Source organism: Anser brachyrhynchus (assembly GCF_964034855.1).
Source record: "Anser brachyrhynchus genome assembly, chromosome: 4".
In the NCBI taxonomy this organism is placed as follows: domain Eukaryota; kingdom Metazoa; phylum Chordata; class Aves; order Anseriformes; family Anatidae; genus Anser; species Anser brachyrhynchus.
In genome coordinates, this window is record NC_137698.1 from 73,103,927 (window position 1) to 73,123,394 (window position 19,468).

The 19,468-nt window shown below is 49.1% G+C and overlaps 1 protein-coding gene across 5 annotated transcripts in view; it reads right to left on the bottom strand.

The window, feature by feature from the left end:
* Positions 1-19,468, bottom strand: part of REEP1 (receptor accessory protein 1) — an 83,095-nt gene that overhangs the window by 52,899 nt on the left and 10,728 nt on the right. For 2 of the 5 annotated variants that reach the window (XM_080591353.1, XM_080591352.1), the window contains exon 1: positions 13,530-13,740. The exons of 1 other annotated variant lie outside the window; for it this stretch is intronic. In XM_080591353.1, coding sequence (XP_080447479.1) covers positions 13,530-13,561 — 32 coding nt within the window. In that variant the 5' untranslated portion in view covers positions 13,562-13,740. Of the gene's footprint in view, positions 1-13,529; positions 13,742-19,468 lie in introns of those variants that run through there. 2 more of the 5 variants (XM_080591356.1, XM_080591355.1) reach the window with 2 other exon arrangements.

Sequence of the window (19,468 nt, forward strand, 5' to 3'; positions counted from 1 at the left end):
TGGTTTGCACAGGATTGTGCAAAATACCTTTGTTCCTTGTTCAACAAAGAGTATGGATGTACAAATGTATACATTAAGATAGAAATATCAGAACCTAGACACATTTCCTCAGCACTCTGGGGTGTTTCATAAGATACAAAGCTTCTCTTCTGAGCCTTGGCATCTCTGATCTCTTCATTTCTATTTAACTTTCCTACCTCATCCCCAAGTGAATATTCTCGTGCTACAAAAAGCTGACTCCCGGCTCCTCCCAAATCTTTTTATCTCATTAACTATCTCCAGGTTTTATACTTCCGGACCAACATCTGATTTCTTTGTTTCATTCCTAGTGCTTTCCTACCTTACCGTAGCTTCTCCCAGTTTAAACACATTCCCGTTACACCAAGGACTGTAGATTTCAGTCGCTGCAGTGTTCAGTAAGTCAACATTGGGTCTTTAAAGATAAGACAGAGGAAGGGGGTTCTTTCAACTTGCACTCATTTTTCTAGCACTATTACTATTCATTTGCATTATGGTTTATAAATTTAACAACCATCTACTACACAGAGTGCAGGAAAACCTTCATTGTGAGGACGAGCACGAAGCATCTCATGGCCCAGCGCTTCATACCGAGAACTTCACCACATCAACCGGAATTCAGAGACTTTGCTTCAAGAGATTCGCCAGGTAAAAATCTTTAGAGAAGCCCAAGATGCCATGCAGCGTTCAGAGATGATGAATATCCACAGGTTCCACTGATCTCACTGAAAATTAAATGCTTTCCCCACTGGAAATCAGCAGCTTGGTCACGGCCCAAGTGGAGTCAACGTGAAACTTGGGAACAGAAGGTGCAGTTTCCAGGCTCTTCTTCTGTGCTAGGCTTTACCACCTCCATCGTTAGGCTTGGATGAGCTCACTCTGTGAGCCCTGCTTAGTACTTTGGTACTGCCAAGATGCACATTTGTTCATTTAATCTCATCAGGTGATTTCTTGGAAGCGCTTATAGGAACATCTCAGTTCAAAATAAATTCTCAGACTTAATGGTTTCCCAGAAAAGAGCATGCAAACGCTCTTGCAGGTCTAGAAGATAAATCAGAGGACCTGGTGCATAATATGTAAGTACACATAATAAAAGTCAGGATTTTAAATCCAGTCTCAGGATTTGGTGCAGGGTTTTGACTAAGGTTTTTTTAAATGCTTCAGATAGCAAGGCTGCTACCCAGACATTCAGTCGTCGTTCTGACAGAAGATGTCATGTTCCCATTTGCATTCAATTTTGCTCTCTCCCATACTTCTTGCATCTTCCTGAATTTTAGGCTCTGGCTGAGAGCATTAGGCAGTAAGAGTGGTGAGCCATGGCACCCTGTTCTGCGCTGCATTTCCCCAAACACGAATGCATTCAGAGCAAGGCCTGTGACACGGGTATAGCTCTGTCCTTACGCTGCGAGGAATACCTCTTTGTTTAGGGCTTGAATAAAAAATAAAAAAATAAAGAAACAGCGTATTGTACAATTCAGAATGGTAAAGGTTTTGGCATAGTGACTTCACCTTCTTTCCCTTCTCACCTTCTCTTCCACATATATAACTTGCAGCTGGCAGCTGCTCAGAATATAACATGAAATATAAACTGAGGCTTAGGAGCCAGATGGAGACTTCGCAGAAATAACTTTAGAGGAAAGCAAAGGGAAAGGCAGCCAGTGCTTCCAAGCCCACTAGAGAAATTTCTAAGCAAGCAGCTGCTTGAGAAGGCAGCTTGTACTTTTTGTGGGAACACCCACACTGCTATCTTATCTATGTTTTTCCATCGCTTCTTATCCATTGTAACACGCTGGTTTAAATGCCACAGTCCGGTGCTTGTTCTCCTTCCCAGACAAGAAGATTCACACAGAAGCACGACCACTGCCACTCTCCAGAAACAAAGCCCTGCTGTTTGAAGTGAAATGGTTAATTGTTTCAACTGCAGCATGGTGCTGAAACGTGCCCTGTGAACTGGCTCTTTAGAGACTGCACCCATTTATGGACTGACAGCCCGGATGGAGGTTTTCTTGGTTTCAAGAATATACCTAAAGCACAATGGTGTTTTGAATGGGGATCTGATTTGTTACAGCCAAGTATCTGCAAACCCCAGCAGAATAGTAATTGAAAAAGAAGACAGAGCTATCCCAGGGGCTGTACAGGACGTCTGAGTGCAAAAACCTCAGGGCACGCTACAAGCAGTAAGAGGAAAACTCTCTAGTCTATATCTAAATTCTAGAGGAGGGAGAGAGAGATGTCGTACAGAGCAGATTTACATGGGATTAGCTATGAATCATAGACAAACCACAAGGAAAGCCAAGTAGTTCGGATTTCAGTACCATGCAAAATCTGGCGTACTGTTTACGCACTTATAATGCATGTCCTGCCTCGTGGAGAGTAGGAAAGACCTTCGGTTCTGGCTCTGTGTAGTCTCTTAACCAGCTCTGCTCCTTCAGCACTGATCTAGGAATAATCTGTAGAAATATGCATGGGGTTTGTATCATCGGTGACGTATGTCGCATCCTCTTGGCCCTTGGAAATGGCTGTCAGAAGGTCCCTGTGATTCCCAATTCTGCAAAGCAGCACTGAGATGGATTTAAGACAGCCAGGATTTTAAATCACCCCAGCTAAGAGCAAACTGCAGCAGGCTGTGGTTAGCCAGCACGCCACGGTGTGTGGCACCCTCTGTAACAGGTCTGTGTGTAAAGGTGCAGGGATGAAGTGTGAGAGATGAAGAGTTTCTCCCTGTCCAACATCAAGTAGTTTTTAAAATACACATGCTTGGGTGGTCTGCAATAAGTCATTACGATTCTTTCAGCTGATTTAAAAAGAAGGCAGTCGCACTCCTCCCCGCCAGCTTTCAGTGGGTACTAATGCTTTTCAGAAGCTCAGCGGTGAAGCTCCACGGAGAGCTCCAGATCTGAAGCCACATGTCTTGATGACAGCGCTTGGGCTGGCACACCTGATGGGCTTTGGTTGCTGAAGCACAAGCTAAGCCACACGACAATCTAGTGATGAAATTGCCAACACTAAGGGAAAAGGATAGGATAACCGTCCCAACAGAAATGTATATTTGGGAGCCCTCTGTCCTCAGCCAGTCACCCCCCAAAGACACAGATTACCTTGGGGCTCAGAAGGAACAAAAGTCTTCTGTTGTCCTGAACTGGCCAATTTCCATCACGTAACACCCAAGCCTCCAGGACCCAGCCGGCATCCTCCTTTCTAGGCACCAAACACAGCCTTGGGATTCTCACCTGGGCAGATTCACATCGCTCGCTGCCCCAGCTTATACAAGTTGAAGCCCTCGTGTTGCCTTAGGAATAAGAAAATGATTGAGGTTTGCACTGAATCAGCATTTTCCAGCTATTTATTCCCTCTGTCTGCAAAACATCCACCCTTGATCCTTTCAGGTTTACCACAAGCTAGGACTGGGAGTTTTTGTGGCAGTTCTTGTTAACATCTGGCAATGCACCACTTAGTCTGACTCCACTGGCAGAAGAGAAGGCCTGCAATTATCTCAGAGATGAACTGATTTGTTTCCCTCGCTGACTGTTACTTTTTTTAGATTACATTGCAAACTTCTCTATTAAATTCCACCTTTTCTGTGGTGTTGTTCGGTTGATATCTTCGTATTTCACAAGAATTCTGTACTCTGATCACTCTGGCCTCCTTTTTTACTGTATGAAATGATACACTTACTGATCGCTAGACTAGAGAAAAAGATTTGGTGCGGTTCCTCTCTAAAAATCTCCAACTCTTCTAAGCGAATGTGTGATTATTCAATTACCTCTAAGCCTTCAGGTGCTAGGCTGTCCTTACAGACTCCCATCTAACAGTCAGCTGTAACACACCAGGCACAAGGATCTCAACAGGCTACCCAAATATCGATGAAACAAGCTTTATCTAATGCTGTGAGACGGGAGATGACTGCCATAGACACAATTACAGACCGTAAGGCACAGAGATTCTAGGTGACCTGTTCAAGATTAGCATGGTAGTCTGTTATAGATATATGCCAATTATATCTATATACATCTACAGGTATGGATATATCTATGATATATCCATAAAGAGATGATATACTATGAAAGGATCATTAGGCCATGGTTTCTTCCTAAAAGAAGACTGGTTTAACTGATTGCAGGGTGACAGCTACAAGAAGAGGTTAGCCCAACATTACAAACAAGAGAAAATGTCAACATTCATGCAGGCAGCTATTTACTTTTATTTCATTGTCTGTGCTTTTAAGGTATCTGCTTTAAATAACAGCTTTCCCTGTGTTTGATCCTACACGAAAGACCCTTTCTGTATATAGGACAGCAGAGCATGTTGCCATGGAAATGATGATGATCTACTTAAATTCAACAAATCCAGCCTTATGGGGTATATTCTCTTGAGTATCTCAGCTTAATTATTAATGTTCTTTCTAAATAGCAACATCTTTCTGTTTTGACTGAAATCTCTATAAGCGGAGTGAGAAGAGTAAACCCGGAAAGTGGAATCCTTTGTTCAACTGCAAAACGGGTGCAATTAAGCCAGGGAAGATGCAAACAGCCCCCAGCTCAGAGCTAGATGGATCTTCTGAAGGGAGAAAGTCTCATTTCAGAGCCTGTGTCTGTTATGTCCCTGGCCTCTCTGCTGTGATTTGCAGCAAAAATACCAGCTGGAGCAGTGGTTTGTGTTTGTTTTTGCAGAAGCACGTGTTCTGTGGAATCTAAACACTAACCACCAACTCATTTCCATCCAGCCACCCATCTCGTGCTCATCCTCCAGCCACACGTACCCAGCGAACCCACTCAATCCTTCCCCACCGAGTACATCACCAAGCTCAGAGCCTTTCCGCCTCAGCGCAGCTCCAGCATCCATCTTTCTCCTTCAAGTGTCACCACGAGTTCTGCAGGTAGATCTTAGGAGCCAGACAGTGTTATTTGGGATTATCTACCAACGGGGATTGGCTAAATCATTGCTTGTGGGTCACAGAATAGGGGTGGCTCAGAGGCCTAAGCTTAGACATGCACAGATGCAGCCCAGCTCTTGGGTTTTCCGTGTCAACAGGACAAGCAGAATCCTTCTACAAGCAGAATGTGGCTTGAGAGCCTTGAATTGCTCTTCCACAGAAGGGCCCAAGGCAGAGCAGGGCCCAGAGCAGCCCTGAGGGATCTCCCCGAGGCCGAACAGCCCCCTTACCCCTGCGGCTGTTTGATGCCACCTGGGTAAGCTGCTCTCAACACATGCTCAAGGCAGCAAGACAAAGGTAGCCAAAGACAGGACGAGGTCTTCTTCCTTTGGTGGCTTGGCTTTTAATCCTGAGATGGGGGCTTCCCATCTACCCTCCCCAAGGGTCTTCCTCTTGCTTCATGAGCTGCCGTTGGAGATTCCTGGTTTCACTCCTCCATCGCTGCTTCTCAGAGACCGACAGAATCAGGAGAGCTCTGCCCCACGAGAGGCCAGCCTACACCAAACACCCCAGAGCACCTCCAAGCTTTTGACCATTTGGCTTAGAAAATTTCAGCTCAAAATTAATATTTATATCACATGCCAATTCTACCCCCGAGAGTGCTCCTCGTGCCCCCAGCAGGGTACGCCACATGTAAAGACAACTGGTGTCCATCTAAACAATCAGTTAAGCCTATTTTACAGGTACCACCTCAAGAAAGAATAAAATAACCTGCCCTCTTCCCACAGGGAGCCTGCAGACTCTCGCTATTCCCATACAACACCTGCTGCACAAGTCCTTCCCTCCTCCCTCACACGAAGCTGGTATTGCTCATGAGCCTCCCTCCAAAACACGAGGCAAGAAGTTTCTTCCAGTTTCTGGTTTTCTCTAAAAATACTTATTTAGAGGCTGGAAACAAAGAAGAGAATGAATGAGCTCAACCGAGCTGAATGAAAGGAGGCAACAGCATGAACTGGACAGAACAGAAGTGCTTCTTGAGCGGGAGCTGCGGCTGCTTGTTGATGCTGATAGGACCGAATTGTTCCGCCAGCTCAAAGGCAGGCTGCACACGTTGCCTTGGCATCCCTGGGACACGTCCAAAAAGGCAGAAAATTCCAGACGTGAGGGGCATTCCTCCTAGCTCCTCACCAAGAGGTTCTTCAATAACTGGTTTTGTTGTCCTGTAAAATTTGCCGCTTTGCAAAGCGAAAGGTTGCTGCCGGCTCCGTGGGAGAGGAGAGGGAAAGGCAGAACGCAGCCTTATTGACTGGCTGATTGATTCCTCCTTTGGAATTGGGTGATCGTTTATTTATTAGCAAGTAGTGCACTAATAGGAAGGGATGCAGCAAGCAAGTGAGCAGCATCAGGAGGAACAAGCCTTTACGAAGCATGACACCAGGCCTGTGCTGCCAGCTGTCCCCCGTCACTCCTAAAAGTCAGTCTCCAAGTTGACATCAAACCTTCTGCCTCCATATAAACGCGTCTCTTCTGAGACATACTGCTTACTCTTCATTTCTTTTTACTGTACAACCATCTTCTCTCCTCCAGTACCATCCTTGCCCTTCTTCAGGCAATCTGGCAGCTTCTGCCAGTCTGCAGATCCCTGCTTTACCCCTCAGATCAAATTAAAATCCCTTGTCTTCCCCTCGTAGACCCTACAAAATGTGCCTACAAAAAAACAAACCACTGAAGGGAAATGCCTGCTCTGTATTTCATACCAAAACGAAGGAGTTGTTTTGTGCACCACCGATTTCCTAGTTCTGGCATGCCGCTCCGGGTCCAGAGTGCCTTCCTGGGTCCGGCTGCAGGATTAGCAGGAGCATCCTGTTACCTCAGTCCTTCTCTTCAGGAGCACGCAAATCACGGACAGACAAACCCCAGTTTTCATTTTGTTGCTTCTTCTAGTTCCCTCTCATCGCTCAGCTCACCGCCTGTTTTGTATTTCAATGATTTACATGAGGAGCTGCTCAGAGCAAAAATCTTGTCTCATTACACGCGAGTGAAACGCCAAAACAGACCGTGAGCGCCATACCACTAATAACGTCACAGCGAAATTATCAGGGAGCACGGGATCTTAAACGATCTGTCTGGAAGGCACAGTTGCATTTATCCAAGTTATTTATTTTTATATTACCACAGAACTTGGGAGAACCAAACAGAGGCCAAGCCCTGTTGCCGAGGGTGCCACGCAACCAAAGTGAGGGTTCCCACCCCAAGGAGTTTACAATCTAAAAAGCACATGAGCGCTAAGGAAAGGACGTGACGCCTCCCTCTGCAGAAAGCAGCACGTGATTAAGCTCAAGTACACAGACGACTTAAGCGAGATTTTGCCAGGTAAGTGCTTTGCTTGATTACTTGGACGCCTCCCTCCACTGAGCCATCTCATCTCAACAGGAACTACCCGAAATCTGCTGAGCGGCCCTCGCTTTTTGCTACAGTCAGACAAAATGAAATCTAGACTCGGATCCTAGCTGCTCAACGAGGACACAGAAGAAATCGCGTCATACGACGGTTCTACAGCAACCCAAGCTGGCCAGCACTCCTGCAATGCTCTACCCTTCACCCATCTTTTTGACCAGCCTGGAAGTTTCCACGATGCCACCTCTGCCTGCTGAAAGCAGAGAGGCGAATGCTCTGCCCAGTACCTGGAAGCAGGAGGTGTGATTACATACCCTCCCTTATCTTCTCGGTACAGAGTGTTTCCTCGTGGCCAAACAGTCCTTTATTCGGCTAATTACCTTTAATGGAAGCTTCTTAGGGATGCCTGTCTCCCTCCATTAACTGCAATAAGAGCATGGAAGAGTTTTGCCTCACCCTTTTCTAATCCCTGGGCCAGCTGACCCTTTGACAGAAACACACAGCTCGTTTGATATTACGCTGCTGCTTAAGGATAGATGACATCAAGGCACTTGGAATTCGTAAAACGTTGAAATACGAACAGTTTGCAGAAACACTTTATAAAACCGTAATTCAGTAGCTGTAATTACAAACCTTGTAACTTAAAATATAGCAAAAAATATTATCACCCGATGCAATCGGTTTATACATAACTAACAACTGCCTGCAGGAGGGGTTCTGGTGTAGAGCTGCAGTGCTTTCACGGGCTGCCAGCCATCTGGAGACCATAGGCTGGGTAACTGGCACCTGAATCTCCTTGCTGGGACTCAGAAACCAGCTTTAGGTAGTGCGATGCCTGACTCAGTAGCCTAAGCTAGGCACTTTAGCTACTGCTTTCTGCTGCCTCTAACACTGATGACAGCAATGGAAGGAAATACATCATTATTCAGAAGATTTAAGCCCTTGGTTAACTGCTTCAGGTAGCACCTATTTAAGCCCGTATTTTTGCTCTCCCCCTCCCACAGCCGTCACCAACCCTAAAAACAAGCCACAAACCCAACGCCTGATTCTCTTTCATTAATTTCTTGCTCGAGGAGCGTGGAGGAAAGATGCTACAGGTTACTAGAGGTTTCCTGTGGCGTACTGGATACACCGCTCGATCTGTCTGTGTCCCAGTGCCCTTACAAGTAAAATGACAGTAAAAACCACTCTGAGAGGACAAGCCTAAATTATTGCTTGGAAGTACTTTAACACAGTGACCCACGACTTGTAGCCTGGTAAACCATCCTGCCTTACCAAACCGGGACTGGTAACATCTGCGACGGATCCGTGTGCACGCAAGACAACCTTCCCCACTGGGGCTCAGGGCGTTTCCAGCACATCTGTGCTCGCGCAGGGAAATCTGGGTCACAGCTGACGAAGCAGCAGGCAGCGTTACCCCCTGCAGCACGCCCGGCGCGCTCGCATTTCATACCAAGGGCAGAGCAAATGTCGCACCTGCGCTGGATGCTCCTCTGTCAAGTTCCTGGCGCCAGCAGGTTCTGCCCCCGCAGGCTGGGGGCTCTTCGTGCGAGGGGGAGCGGCAGCGTGAGCCTGCAGGATCTGTTCCCGAGGGCTTGCAGCACCTTACCGAAGGGCTAGCATCTTGTGGCACCTTCTGCAGGCGTGGCAGGCCGCCTGCCCTCATCCCGCAGCCTCAGCCGAGAGCTCACGCTTTGTGGCGTGTGTTGTCACAGCGCCGGGGACTGCAAAGAAGGGCTGTCGTACTCGTGATCTGTCAAGCGAGAGGCTGACGCTGACACATCACCAACCAAAACGACCAGAAGCACGGGGCTCTGCTTTCCTTCCCGAGAACAGCTCTCCCCCGCCTGCGCAGATCCTGCGGCTGCGTGCTCCTGGTAGAGAGGACCCAGGTTACCGGTTTCTGCCGTCGTATAATCTCCGTTATAGCACTTCGGGCCTTCATTCATAAATCTCCTCAGGCCTCCCATACGCAGGGAAAACGGGAGGAGGAAGGATCCACCAGGTTTGTCTGTAACGGAAACTCATTCCCGATGCGAGCAGTGAGTGTGGATTAAATCAAGGGCTGACTCAGTAGTGCCGGGGGTTTACAGCAGCTGAGGACGGGGGTGGCCGATCTCACCTACCCTTGCTAAAACGGCACCACGCTAACCAAGAAAGGGAAAGCTGAGAAGACATGACGGGAGGAAGCTTCCCTCATCGGCTTAAAGAATTCTCTGGGTCCTCTTTGGTTTTGTTCACCCTGCCTACTTGCAGCGGCAGGCAGACAAAAGGCTGCTTCTGATAGACCCCCAAATCCCTGTCACTGCCCCACGGGATTGGGACTTCCCAGGGAACACCCCTGAGGCCTCCACCCCATTTCACAGCAAACCATAAGAGACCGGAAAAGTCGCTACTGACATTTTTCTTTAAAAGAAAACAAATGCAGGAAAAAAAAAAAGCGTCATTAAGGCGTGCTAATTCACCATACATACATTTGCAATGCACCCTTCAGCTCGTCGCAGCAGGAGTTCAAACGCTTAAGCTCCACGGCACCACCACGTATCGATGACCTGTCAGATCCTGCCTCATTTCACTGCCGCCTCCTTCCTCTGCCACGTCTTCCCGGCCGAAAGGCTCTCAGGGGGCAACGTGAGACACCTGACTTCCACAAAGCTGCACCTGTGCTCTGTACGAGCCCGGGCACAACAAGCAAGTTCCGCAGTTCTTGGAAAAGAATAAAACTTCCATGTCGCACAGCAGGCTTCGTTTACATATGCCACTTCTAACTTTGAGATACTTTTAGACCACAGCCAAACGTATAAACCGAAATACGGGTGTGTCAGGATGTCCTTGGAGATGTACTCAGAGAGGATGAATAAATGAGGGTTTGTAATCAACCCCTGGGCACCGATGCTGCCCCACTCCAAAGACTTTGTAAAAGACAAAGCATCAAAGAACTCCAAGATGCAACAACTGCAGTTACAGTAACCCCAGACACCCCTTTGTCACCTGTAATCTGCGAGAAAAAGGGCAAACTGATTTTGTAGTCATTGAAGCGAGTGGAAGAAAACCCCAAACACCTGGACTGCAGCTAGGCTGAGACCTGAGGTCTTCAAAGGAAAAGGTGTCCAGGGATATGATTATCTTTTTGTCTGGTATTTGTACAGTACCCAGAGCAGATCCTGACAATAATAAAGCCTTCAGCTTTAGCACACAGCCACGGCAGTGTAAGATGTTGCTCTAAAATGTCTATCGTTTCCCTTCTGGAGGCTACCAGCCATCAGTTCTGCTGGAGGACAGAACAAGCAAGCACTCCCAACCAGCATTAGCGCAAAGTCTAAACGCCCAGCGACCTAGGAGATGGTCTGCAGTCACCTGCCTGACTTCACACCGAGGCAGTGACGAGCCCTCCTCTCCTTCAGCACCATTTTGCAAATAGAAATCGCCAGGACTGAGACGGCAACAATCAAACCACGGGTGTTACCGATGCCCAAAACCACCGCAGCAGTCTGCTCAGTGAACCTGTGTCCAAGCCCCGCACGTAAAAAGGCACTGGAACACATAGCCGCTACTTAAAAATAATAATAAATAAATGGCACAGGTAAATGACGGGGATAACGGAAGTGACAAAGCATTCAGGAGCCAAAGCTGAGGTTGGCTCCTGAGTCATATCAGCAAACCCCCCCCCGGAGATAAGCACAAGCCCCGAGAGCAGACAGCAGGATTCACAGCAGGACTAAACCGCCCCGCGACGCTTTCCCTCATAACGCTTACCAGCTAACAAGATTGGAGGAAAAAAACTGCTGAACAGGCATGGGCAGGAAAAGAAAAGCCCAACCAGGTGGCCATTCTGCTTAGAGCCAGCCGCGGTGATGGATGAGTTGGCGATTCATAATCAGATGGGGGAATCGGATTAGATAAATGACATCTTTGTAGCGATCCTCATCTGAAGACGGCGCGTGTAGAGGAGCCCGTGGCCGCACAACAGTTAACCCAGGTGCAGGCCTGTGCTGCAGGGCACGCATAGCGCGGCCTTCCAAGGAGCCGCACTGAGCTGTCCTCAGCCCCTGGCTGCAGGAGGAGCAGGGCTGGCTAGCTGGAACAAAGGAGCCCGTAGGAAGCTCACAGCGGTCACCAGCAACTACAGCACCTGTCCCTGTGGTCACCCAAAAGCGCAGCAACAGGTTCTCCTGCGAACATCCCTTGCACTTGGCAATGTATTGACAGTATAAATGATGAATTTGCAATTGCTTTTTTTTTTTATTACTTTATTTCCCCCCCTAAAGGAATCCCCCAAGGGCTCAGAAGACCAAACTGCCAGGTAACCTCTTCCCAGACAGATCTACCCAGACCAGAGGGCTGTTCCGCATCACACGGCCGCCCGCACTGAGGGGACATGAGGTTATCTACCCTCTCCTCTTTTTCTTTATAATGTTACTGCCCGTAAGCGGCATTTGAAGCAACACAGCATCTGAGTTTCTTGCTGGGATCGTAACAAACCAGCACCTCCTGGTGCAAAACATCCCCAAAGGATGGATATATACGAAGTGGTGGTGCAAAGAAAGTGCTGACCAAGCCTGGCTTGCACAAGATTTCCTTTTAAATTATGACTGTGACTACTAAATGCCCAATATTTAAATTGCATTTTCAAATCATTATTTGCTAGTGACATTCAGGTATAACAAACAATTGGTACCGCCCTCTGCACAGATATTTCAGGCCGTGACATGCTGTTCGGATACAGCTGAAGAGATCGGGAGGGTTCGTGTGCTCAGCTAATTACCTGAATGCAGATGGCAACTGCTCTTCGTCCTGCCCCTACCTGATTTTTACCCCGTCCATGTGCCTTAGATGAAATCACCTATGTACGTGTGCACTACGGCAAGTTCAATTACCGTCTCTCTTCAGACACGCCTTGTTCTTGAGGATTACTCGGATTACATGATGACAGCTATTTTCAAAGTGGAAATTAGTCTGGTAGGGAGGAAAGGAAAGCAGCCATGGGCAACGCACACTACACCTTGCATTGCTATCAACAGAGATATCTGCAGAGTTATACTGCTCACGTTAAATCATTTAAATATTTCAGATGCTTTCTCGGAATGAAGTGCAAACCCCAAACCGGCCAGCAACAGCTGCAGCTGAATCCAGATCATAAAGCTCCGGGGGCTAAATTCACCTCTAGAAACCTCCAAATCTTTCAAATCCAACAGCCACACAACATCTCTGAGCTAAATCAAGAGCTAAAATCAAGCCGATTTTTTCTTTTGATGCTTCATCTTGTAAGGCAAAAAAGGAGACCTTGCAAACGCCTCCCTGGGGCCGTGCTGACGGTGCAACCTCACGGCACGTTTCTCCCAGACAAAGAAAAGTGGCAGGCCCTCGCAGATCCTCCGCAATGCCTTCAGAGCACAACAGATGTTCTGGGCTGGTGGCTGTGTTACCGGACGGAGAAAAGGGGCGAGCGATGGCCGTGGCTGCGTGTCCCAGCCTTGCCCAGCCACGTTTCCAGAGGGGAGCGTGTGTGACAGGTCGGCCATCCCGCTGCCCCACCTTGTGCACAAACCACTCGCTCCTTTCGCTAGCGGCATCGAAAATGCCTTTTTTCTCCCCGAATCTCTCGGCAGGTGGGGCCGGCGAATGGCACATCTCGAGCGTGTTGGTTTCCCCCCCCCCCCCCCCCGGTTTGCTGGGAAGCATTTCCAGGGCTATTTCTCTTCCCACCCAGCAGCCGGGGCGATGCTGGGGGACAGGTGCGGGGAGCCTCACGCTCCTTGTCTGCGGCTGGGGGGGGGACGCTGCGGGAGGGAGGGAGGGAGGGAAGGAAAAAAGGAAGGATGGAAGGAAAAAAAGAAGGATGGAAGGAAAAAAAGGAAGGATGGAAGGAAAAAAGGAAGGATGGAAGGAAAAAAGGAAGGATGGAAGAAAAAAAGGAAGGATGGAAGGAAAAAGGAAGGATGGAAGGAAAAAAGGAAGGATGGAAGGAAGGAAAGAAGGGAGGAAGGAAGGAAAGAAAGGAAGAAGGAAGGAAAGAAGGGAGGAAGGGAGGAAAGAAGGGAGGAGGGAAGGAAAGAAGGGAAGAAGGAAGGAAAGAAGGGAAGAAGGAAAGAAAGAAGGGAGGAGGGAAGGAAAGCACCAACAAAGGTGCCCACAAGCCGCTGCCTCCCGCGTCCCCTACCTCTGGGACACCAAGGGGACGTTGCTCACCCCCTCCGCCGTGTCCCCACGCTGCCACCCCCCCGCCCGGGCAGCTACTCACACCACTAGCCTGGAGATGATCCATGACACCATGGCGCTGCTCCTCCCGGCCCGGCCCCGGCTCCTCGCCCGCCGCCGGCCGCCGCCCGAGTGAGGGGAGCGGGGCGGGCGGGCTCGGCCATCCGGCCCCGCAGCCGCAGCGCAGCCTCACTGGCGGCCCCGGCGGCAGCCAACGCGCGGCGGGGCCCGGCCGAGGGGAGCGGGGAGGGCCCCGGGGCTCCGGGAGGAGGAGGAGGTGGAGGGAGGTGGAGGAAGGAGGAGCCCGAGCCCCCCCACAACGACTTGCTCTCTCGGCCCCCCCCCCCCCCCCCCCGGTGTCGGAGCCCCGGTGGGCTGGGGGAGGTTGGGGTGCGGGGGGGCTCTAACGGGGTGGGAAAGGGGGTTGGGGGGATTTGGGCTTGGAGACTTGGCCCAGCAGGGTCAGCCCGAGCCGGGAGCCCAGCCCCACGTCCAGGCGGCTCCTGGAGCCCCCCAGGAGGAGCCCCCCAGGCTCTGGGCAGCCTGTGCCAGGCTCCATCCCCGCCCAGCCCAGCAGGGCTGCCTGGTGCTCACAGGGAGCTCCTGGGCCCCGGGCTGTGCCCAGCGCCTCTCGGCCTGGCCCCGGGCACCGTGACAAGGGCCTGGCCCCGTGCTCCCTGCAGCCTCCCCTCGGGGGTTTAGGGACACGGATGGGACCCCCTGAGCCTCCCTTCTCCAAGCTCTCCCAGCCTCTCCTCACAGCAGAGGTGCTCCAGGCCCTTCATCATCTCAGGGACCCTCTGCTGGGCTCTCCCCAGTATGCCCATGGCTCTCTTGTACTGGGGGGCCCAGCACTGTACACAGGACACCACGCAAAACCCTACAAACCATTCATGTCAGACTAGCCCCTACACTAAGACAGAGTGCTGGATGTATAGGAAGAGGCAGATCCCTCTCCACAGCCCAAAGGCAGCAGGCACAAGTGGCAAGGGCATTAGCCCAGGTGAGTCCCCGTCACTGCCAAACGAGGACAGCCAGCACACTGCTTCTCCTCGCGGCACCTCGCGCAGCTCTCAGGTCCAACCTCCACCAGGAACATTCGCCCACACGCAGATCAACAGACGTTGGCTTAGCCTGAAGGCTCGTTCTTCCCTGGGTTTCGTTTGGGCTCTGCTGTCCTTCACTGCATCGGCACATTGCTTCAAATGCAACTAGACTGTCAAAAAGCATCTGTCTCTGCTTTGATTTTTTCCTCTACCAGAAAGACACGACCCTCCTGTGGAAATTCAAGGTGTGTTTTATAGTCAGGCATGGAGGCCAGGGACCCAGCTGCCCCAGCATCCTGGGACAGCGTAGCGGAAAGCGACTGAAATTCCTGCGTCATGAATAAACTGCGAGGAACTAGGGCGACACTCAATATGTCAAAGTGGAGGCAGCAGAGCGAGGAGCTGATCACAGACCTCGTCAGCCCCAGCCATCCTCCTGTCCATCTCCGCCGGGGGAAGCTCATCTTGCAGCACCCAGCCCTTACCCAACACCTTTCCCCTTCTCAGCTCAAAGTCCTCCATAACGGCTGTCCCATCATGTCCCACGTAGGCTCTCTCAACCTGATTTCCAGAAAATCTATAGTTTTATTAAAAGCTAAAGCTGCAGTACAGACACACGTGAAGTTTGGCACCTTGAAAAGCGATCTTCCAGGTGCAGCTTCAAAGAGCCACGCACCTGCACCGCCGTGTGGCTCTAACCTCTGTAGTGGGTGCGTTCCTCCACCAGAGGGAACTTCCACCCCACGCTGGGCCCCACAACAGGCTCCCACCTCCTCGTCCACTGGCTCGCAGCAGCATTTCCAGGAGAAACGCCGGTATTTGCCGGTTACGGACAAGCTGGGAACCACAAATGGGGTTTGGGGCCACCAACAAACATCCCTGCCGCCGGGCATGCGGCGGTAGCGTCGCTACAGACGGCATTGTTACTGCTCTGCAGGCATCACAAAGACGGGACCGGGTGGTCTGTTGCTACGAGCAAGTGTAAATTAGTCATCTTCTCCAACAAAACTGCTCTCTGGCAGAACTGCCTTCTCTCCAGAAGAAGCCATGAGGCCATCTAGCCCAAAGTCTAAGGCAGTGAATCATCCTGTGGCTGTCTTGCTGGTATATTCTAGCCAAAGAGATTCTCAGAAACCTGTTATCAAAGATTTTTCATGTATCAGGATTGTTTAGCTTGGGATTTTAGACTGGAAGCTGGCAGACACTCCAGCACATTTTGACAGCTAATGACGTGATAACATCAAGTGGATGGCACAGATCTCTGTGCACAAATATTTGTGTAAGCAGGGTAAGCAGCACACAGACCCCTCCTGCGCTGCCGCTTTGTAGCAGCTGACACCATCACTACCTGATGGTTGTGGACTGATCTTGGGCCTCAAACAAATGCGCAGAGATGGGTCACAAAGTAGGTCTGGTGATGGAGAACCTACTGAGCCTGTCCATGGGAACGCACGGGGCTTTACTTCAAGGGCTATTTGGTAAACAGAAGGTGAAGGGGAGAAATTAAACGCCACCGAGTCACCAGTGGAAGGGTGACAATGCCCCCTACCTTCTCTTCATGGGCTCTGTCTTAGGATAAGTCACAGCCCTATGACTATGCGCGTGATATTCCAAGCATCCTGCAAAGAGGATTCCTTTGCTATTACGCTGCCTGACACAGTCTGTAAAGAAATAATGAAGAGACACGAGAAGAGTTAAAGCTGCAGGGGTAGATATGAATTAATTTACTCAGCCGACTGCGTAGTGATGCCACTTGATGCTTAATGGAACATTTTGGAACAGCTTTAGAAGTGGAAGAAGGTCAGGCAGTAAAAAAATCTTAGGCAGATTGCACCATTGGATGATTTCAGCTCTGTTGGCCAAACACAATAACAAAATAAAACAGCTTTGTTAGGGATGGGAGAGCCACCACCCCGCCCTAAACACTCTGCAGCCTTCTCTTAACAGCAACTACTTTTCCCAAGGAGTTCACTGCCATGGAAAAGCCAGACCCCACAAAAAGCACGAGAATCAGACTCACTCATTCCTCTTTGGCCCCAGGGAGAGGGGATGTCAGCCTCACAGCTGAACAGCAACTGCCAAGCCATGACAAGAAGAGGGCCTAACATATATGTGTGGGGCTCTCAGCTGGCTACCAAATCCAGAAAAGGTCAGGAAATTGCCAGTGCAGAGAGGAAGACAACGAATCCTTCAACAGATCAAACCTACACAAGATTAGATGATTCTAGAGGCATTTCAGAATAGCTTGAGATGAACGAATGACCTAGTTAGGAAACGTCCCCAGGCATAGAGAAAAATACCAGACAGGAAACCTGTGGTGATGCTTAGGTGCTGAGGTTCGTGTGAAGAAAATAAAATAATAAACAAAATGAATACAAATATAAATAAAGTATACATGTACCACCCATGCATACTTATCCTGTACAGGATGGCTACACTACCTAAAAAGTACCAGAAGAGGAAAGACAGTTTGATGAGGAAATAGACATTCTGCAACCTATCAAAGATCATGTGGATATATATACATACACATACACACATATATAGATACATTTAGCCAGCCTTTGGGAAGAGAGATGTTTTCTTCTCAGTGACCTCTTCAATTTACCTCCTGAATTCCACTTGCAAAGCGTAAGAAGGAAAAAATAACCTAAAAAGACAACGTGGACATTTAGAGCAAAACCCAAGAAGAATGCAGCTCCTCAACACAAGGAAAAAATGCCGGTTTCTTAAACTATAGCTTCACACCAACAGATATGAACTAGGTATGAGAGGTTAATAATACTCTGCGGGGAGCATTGTTAAAGCATGAGGAGACAGTCAGCATTTCCTGGCTGCCATTTCCAGCCTTCTTATTGAATTACTTGCTTTAGAGCCATGGCCATTAGCAAAGAGAGATTAAGAAATGCCTATGTGACTGAAAAGCGATGTGGTCTGGCATTCGCGCTGGGAACTGTGACTGCTAAGAACCACTCTGCGCTCTCAGTGACTCACTACAAGAGCTTGGGGACAACGTGGAGACCAGCACGCCTGAATGTATCGTTTAACTTTGGGTAACCAAAATGAGACAGCTTGGCCCCAGATATTCTCGTATGAAACTCTACTGCACGAAGATCAGCGAGTGGTGCTCAGTATCTCCGAGTATTAAGCTCAGAACACCACAAGTTGTGCACCAGAAGTTTCTGAGAAGTCTGCTCTTTGTTCCCCATACCCTGTCCTGTAACTGACACGTTACAAGATTTCTTTCCCTTGGAATATATCCATGTGTCTTAGATTAATTCATTAGTGACTGTGAGGCATCTGCAGGCCCTCCAGCTCTGTGGAAAACTATCCCAATTTAGCATGTTTTCCATTCGGCCATTTCAGGATGAAGAAAATTCTTGGATTATAGCATTTTATAAATCAGTGAAAAAAGGACAGGAACTCATTCCTTCTGCCTGGAATTCCAATAAAGACCCTAATAAGTTACCACTGTTATGAGAGTCCTTCCGACAGTCAAATTAGTCTCTTTGCCCCTTGTTACCTACCGCCACCTCTCCGCCTCAGCCCAGGCATGTACACCCACCAGGTCTACTCCAGGTATCCAAATGATCTGCCTGTCACTCCTAAACACTCTGCTGTGGACAGCTCACAAAAGGAATGTAAAAAAAAAAAAAAAAGAAAACATCACTAAAAAAAATGATGCATGAACAAAGGAAATGATCTCCCTTCCAACAAACTGTTTTCTGATCAAAGCATAGAGCCTCCTGTTACAGCAGGAAAGAAGAGATGCCACCTCCTCTCAGGGATGTGACATACACCTCCCTTATTTTTATGAAGTTCTTCTCCCCCTGTCCCTGCCACACAAGGACATACTGATTTGACAAAGGCTACAAACAGAGGACAAGCTGCTCAGATACCTTGGTTGGGTGCTTGGGGAATGTCAGCTTGCGATTTCCCCGTAGCAGGTTCAGATCCCGACCATCTTCCTCTTGAGGCTTTTCTTCTTCTTGAACACAAAACGTCTGCATGGCTGCTGGAGTGAGGAGTCGTGTGTGACAGAGGTGCTCATCCTGCTAGGGAAAGGAAACTGCTAAAAGGAGAACTGCAATAGTGACTTCTAATAATAAGATGTACTCTCAAGGCTGGAAATCAGCAGCAAGACCAAGCTTATTTTGTTTTAAAACGGGACATTTGATCATTCTGAAAAAGGAATTGTTGTGACCGATGTGTACTGAGTCAAGACCAGGGGAAGGTTACTCTCTGAATTTGCTGGTGTGTGCCTTCCTGAGTCCCAAGTATCAGCTACAGAGAAGATACCAAGACATATGGAGCTTCAGAGTGATCCAGTGTATCAATTCTTATATTCTTGCACTGGAAGGATGAGATTTTTTAATTTTGTTCCTGTACAGTGCTTAACAATGACTACGAGAGAACAGCGAATGTACCAGAGGATGACTCATCCGCGCTCCTGCCCTTAAAGCAGACACGGAGAGACAGGAGGAAGGAAATTAAGCATTAGTGTGAACATGAGATTCGTTAAAGAGGGATGTTGAGAGAAATATGGTCAGTGCACGGCCTTGAGCTTTCACCGAGGCGCCATGCAGATGGGAATGCTAAAGATAACCAGAAGCTGTAAATAATGAGTGAAGGGGCCCCTCTCATGGGCAGAAGAGACAAGGCTTCCTCCAAGGAAACCAAGGAATGTGAGGGAGGCTATGGACAGCCTCAGTTATGCCAGGGGGAAGCTAAAGGACTGCTGCAGCCCGGTCTTGGCAGTTTCTAGAGACAGGCTGTCTTCACAGACTGATGCAATAAAAGAACGGAAGGCAATAAGAGAGGAAAGCAAAGTGGGGTTCTTCGCCAGCCCTTGCTGATGGCCTTTAACCAACCCGTGTGATATCGCAGGCACTGCTCTGCTTAGAGGTGCTCCTCGTACAGGTGAAATTACCCAGCA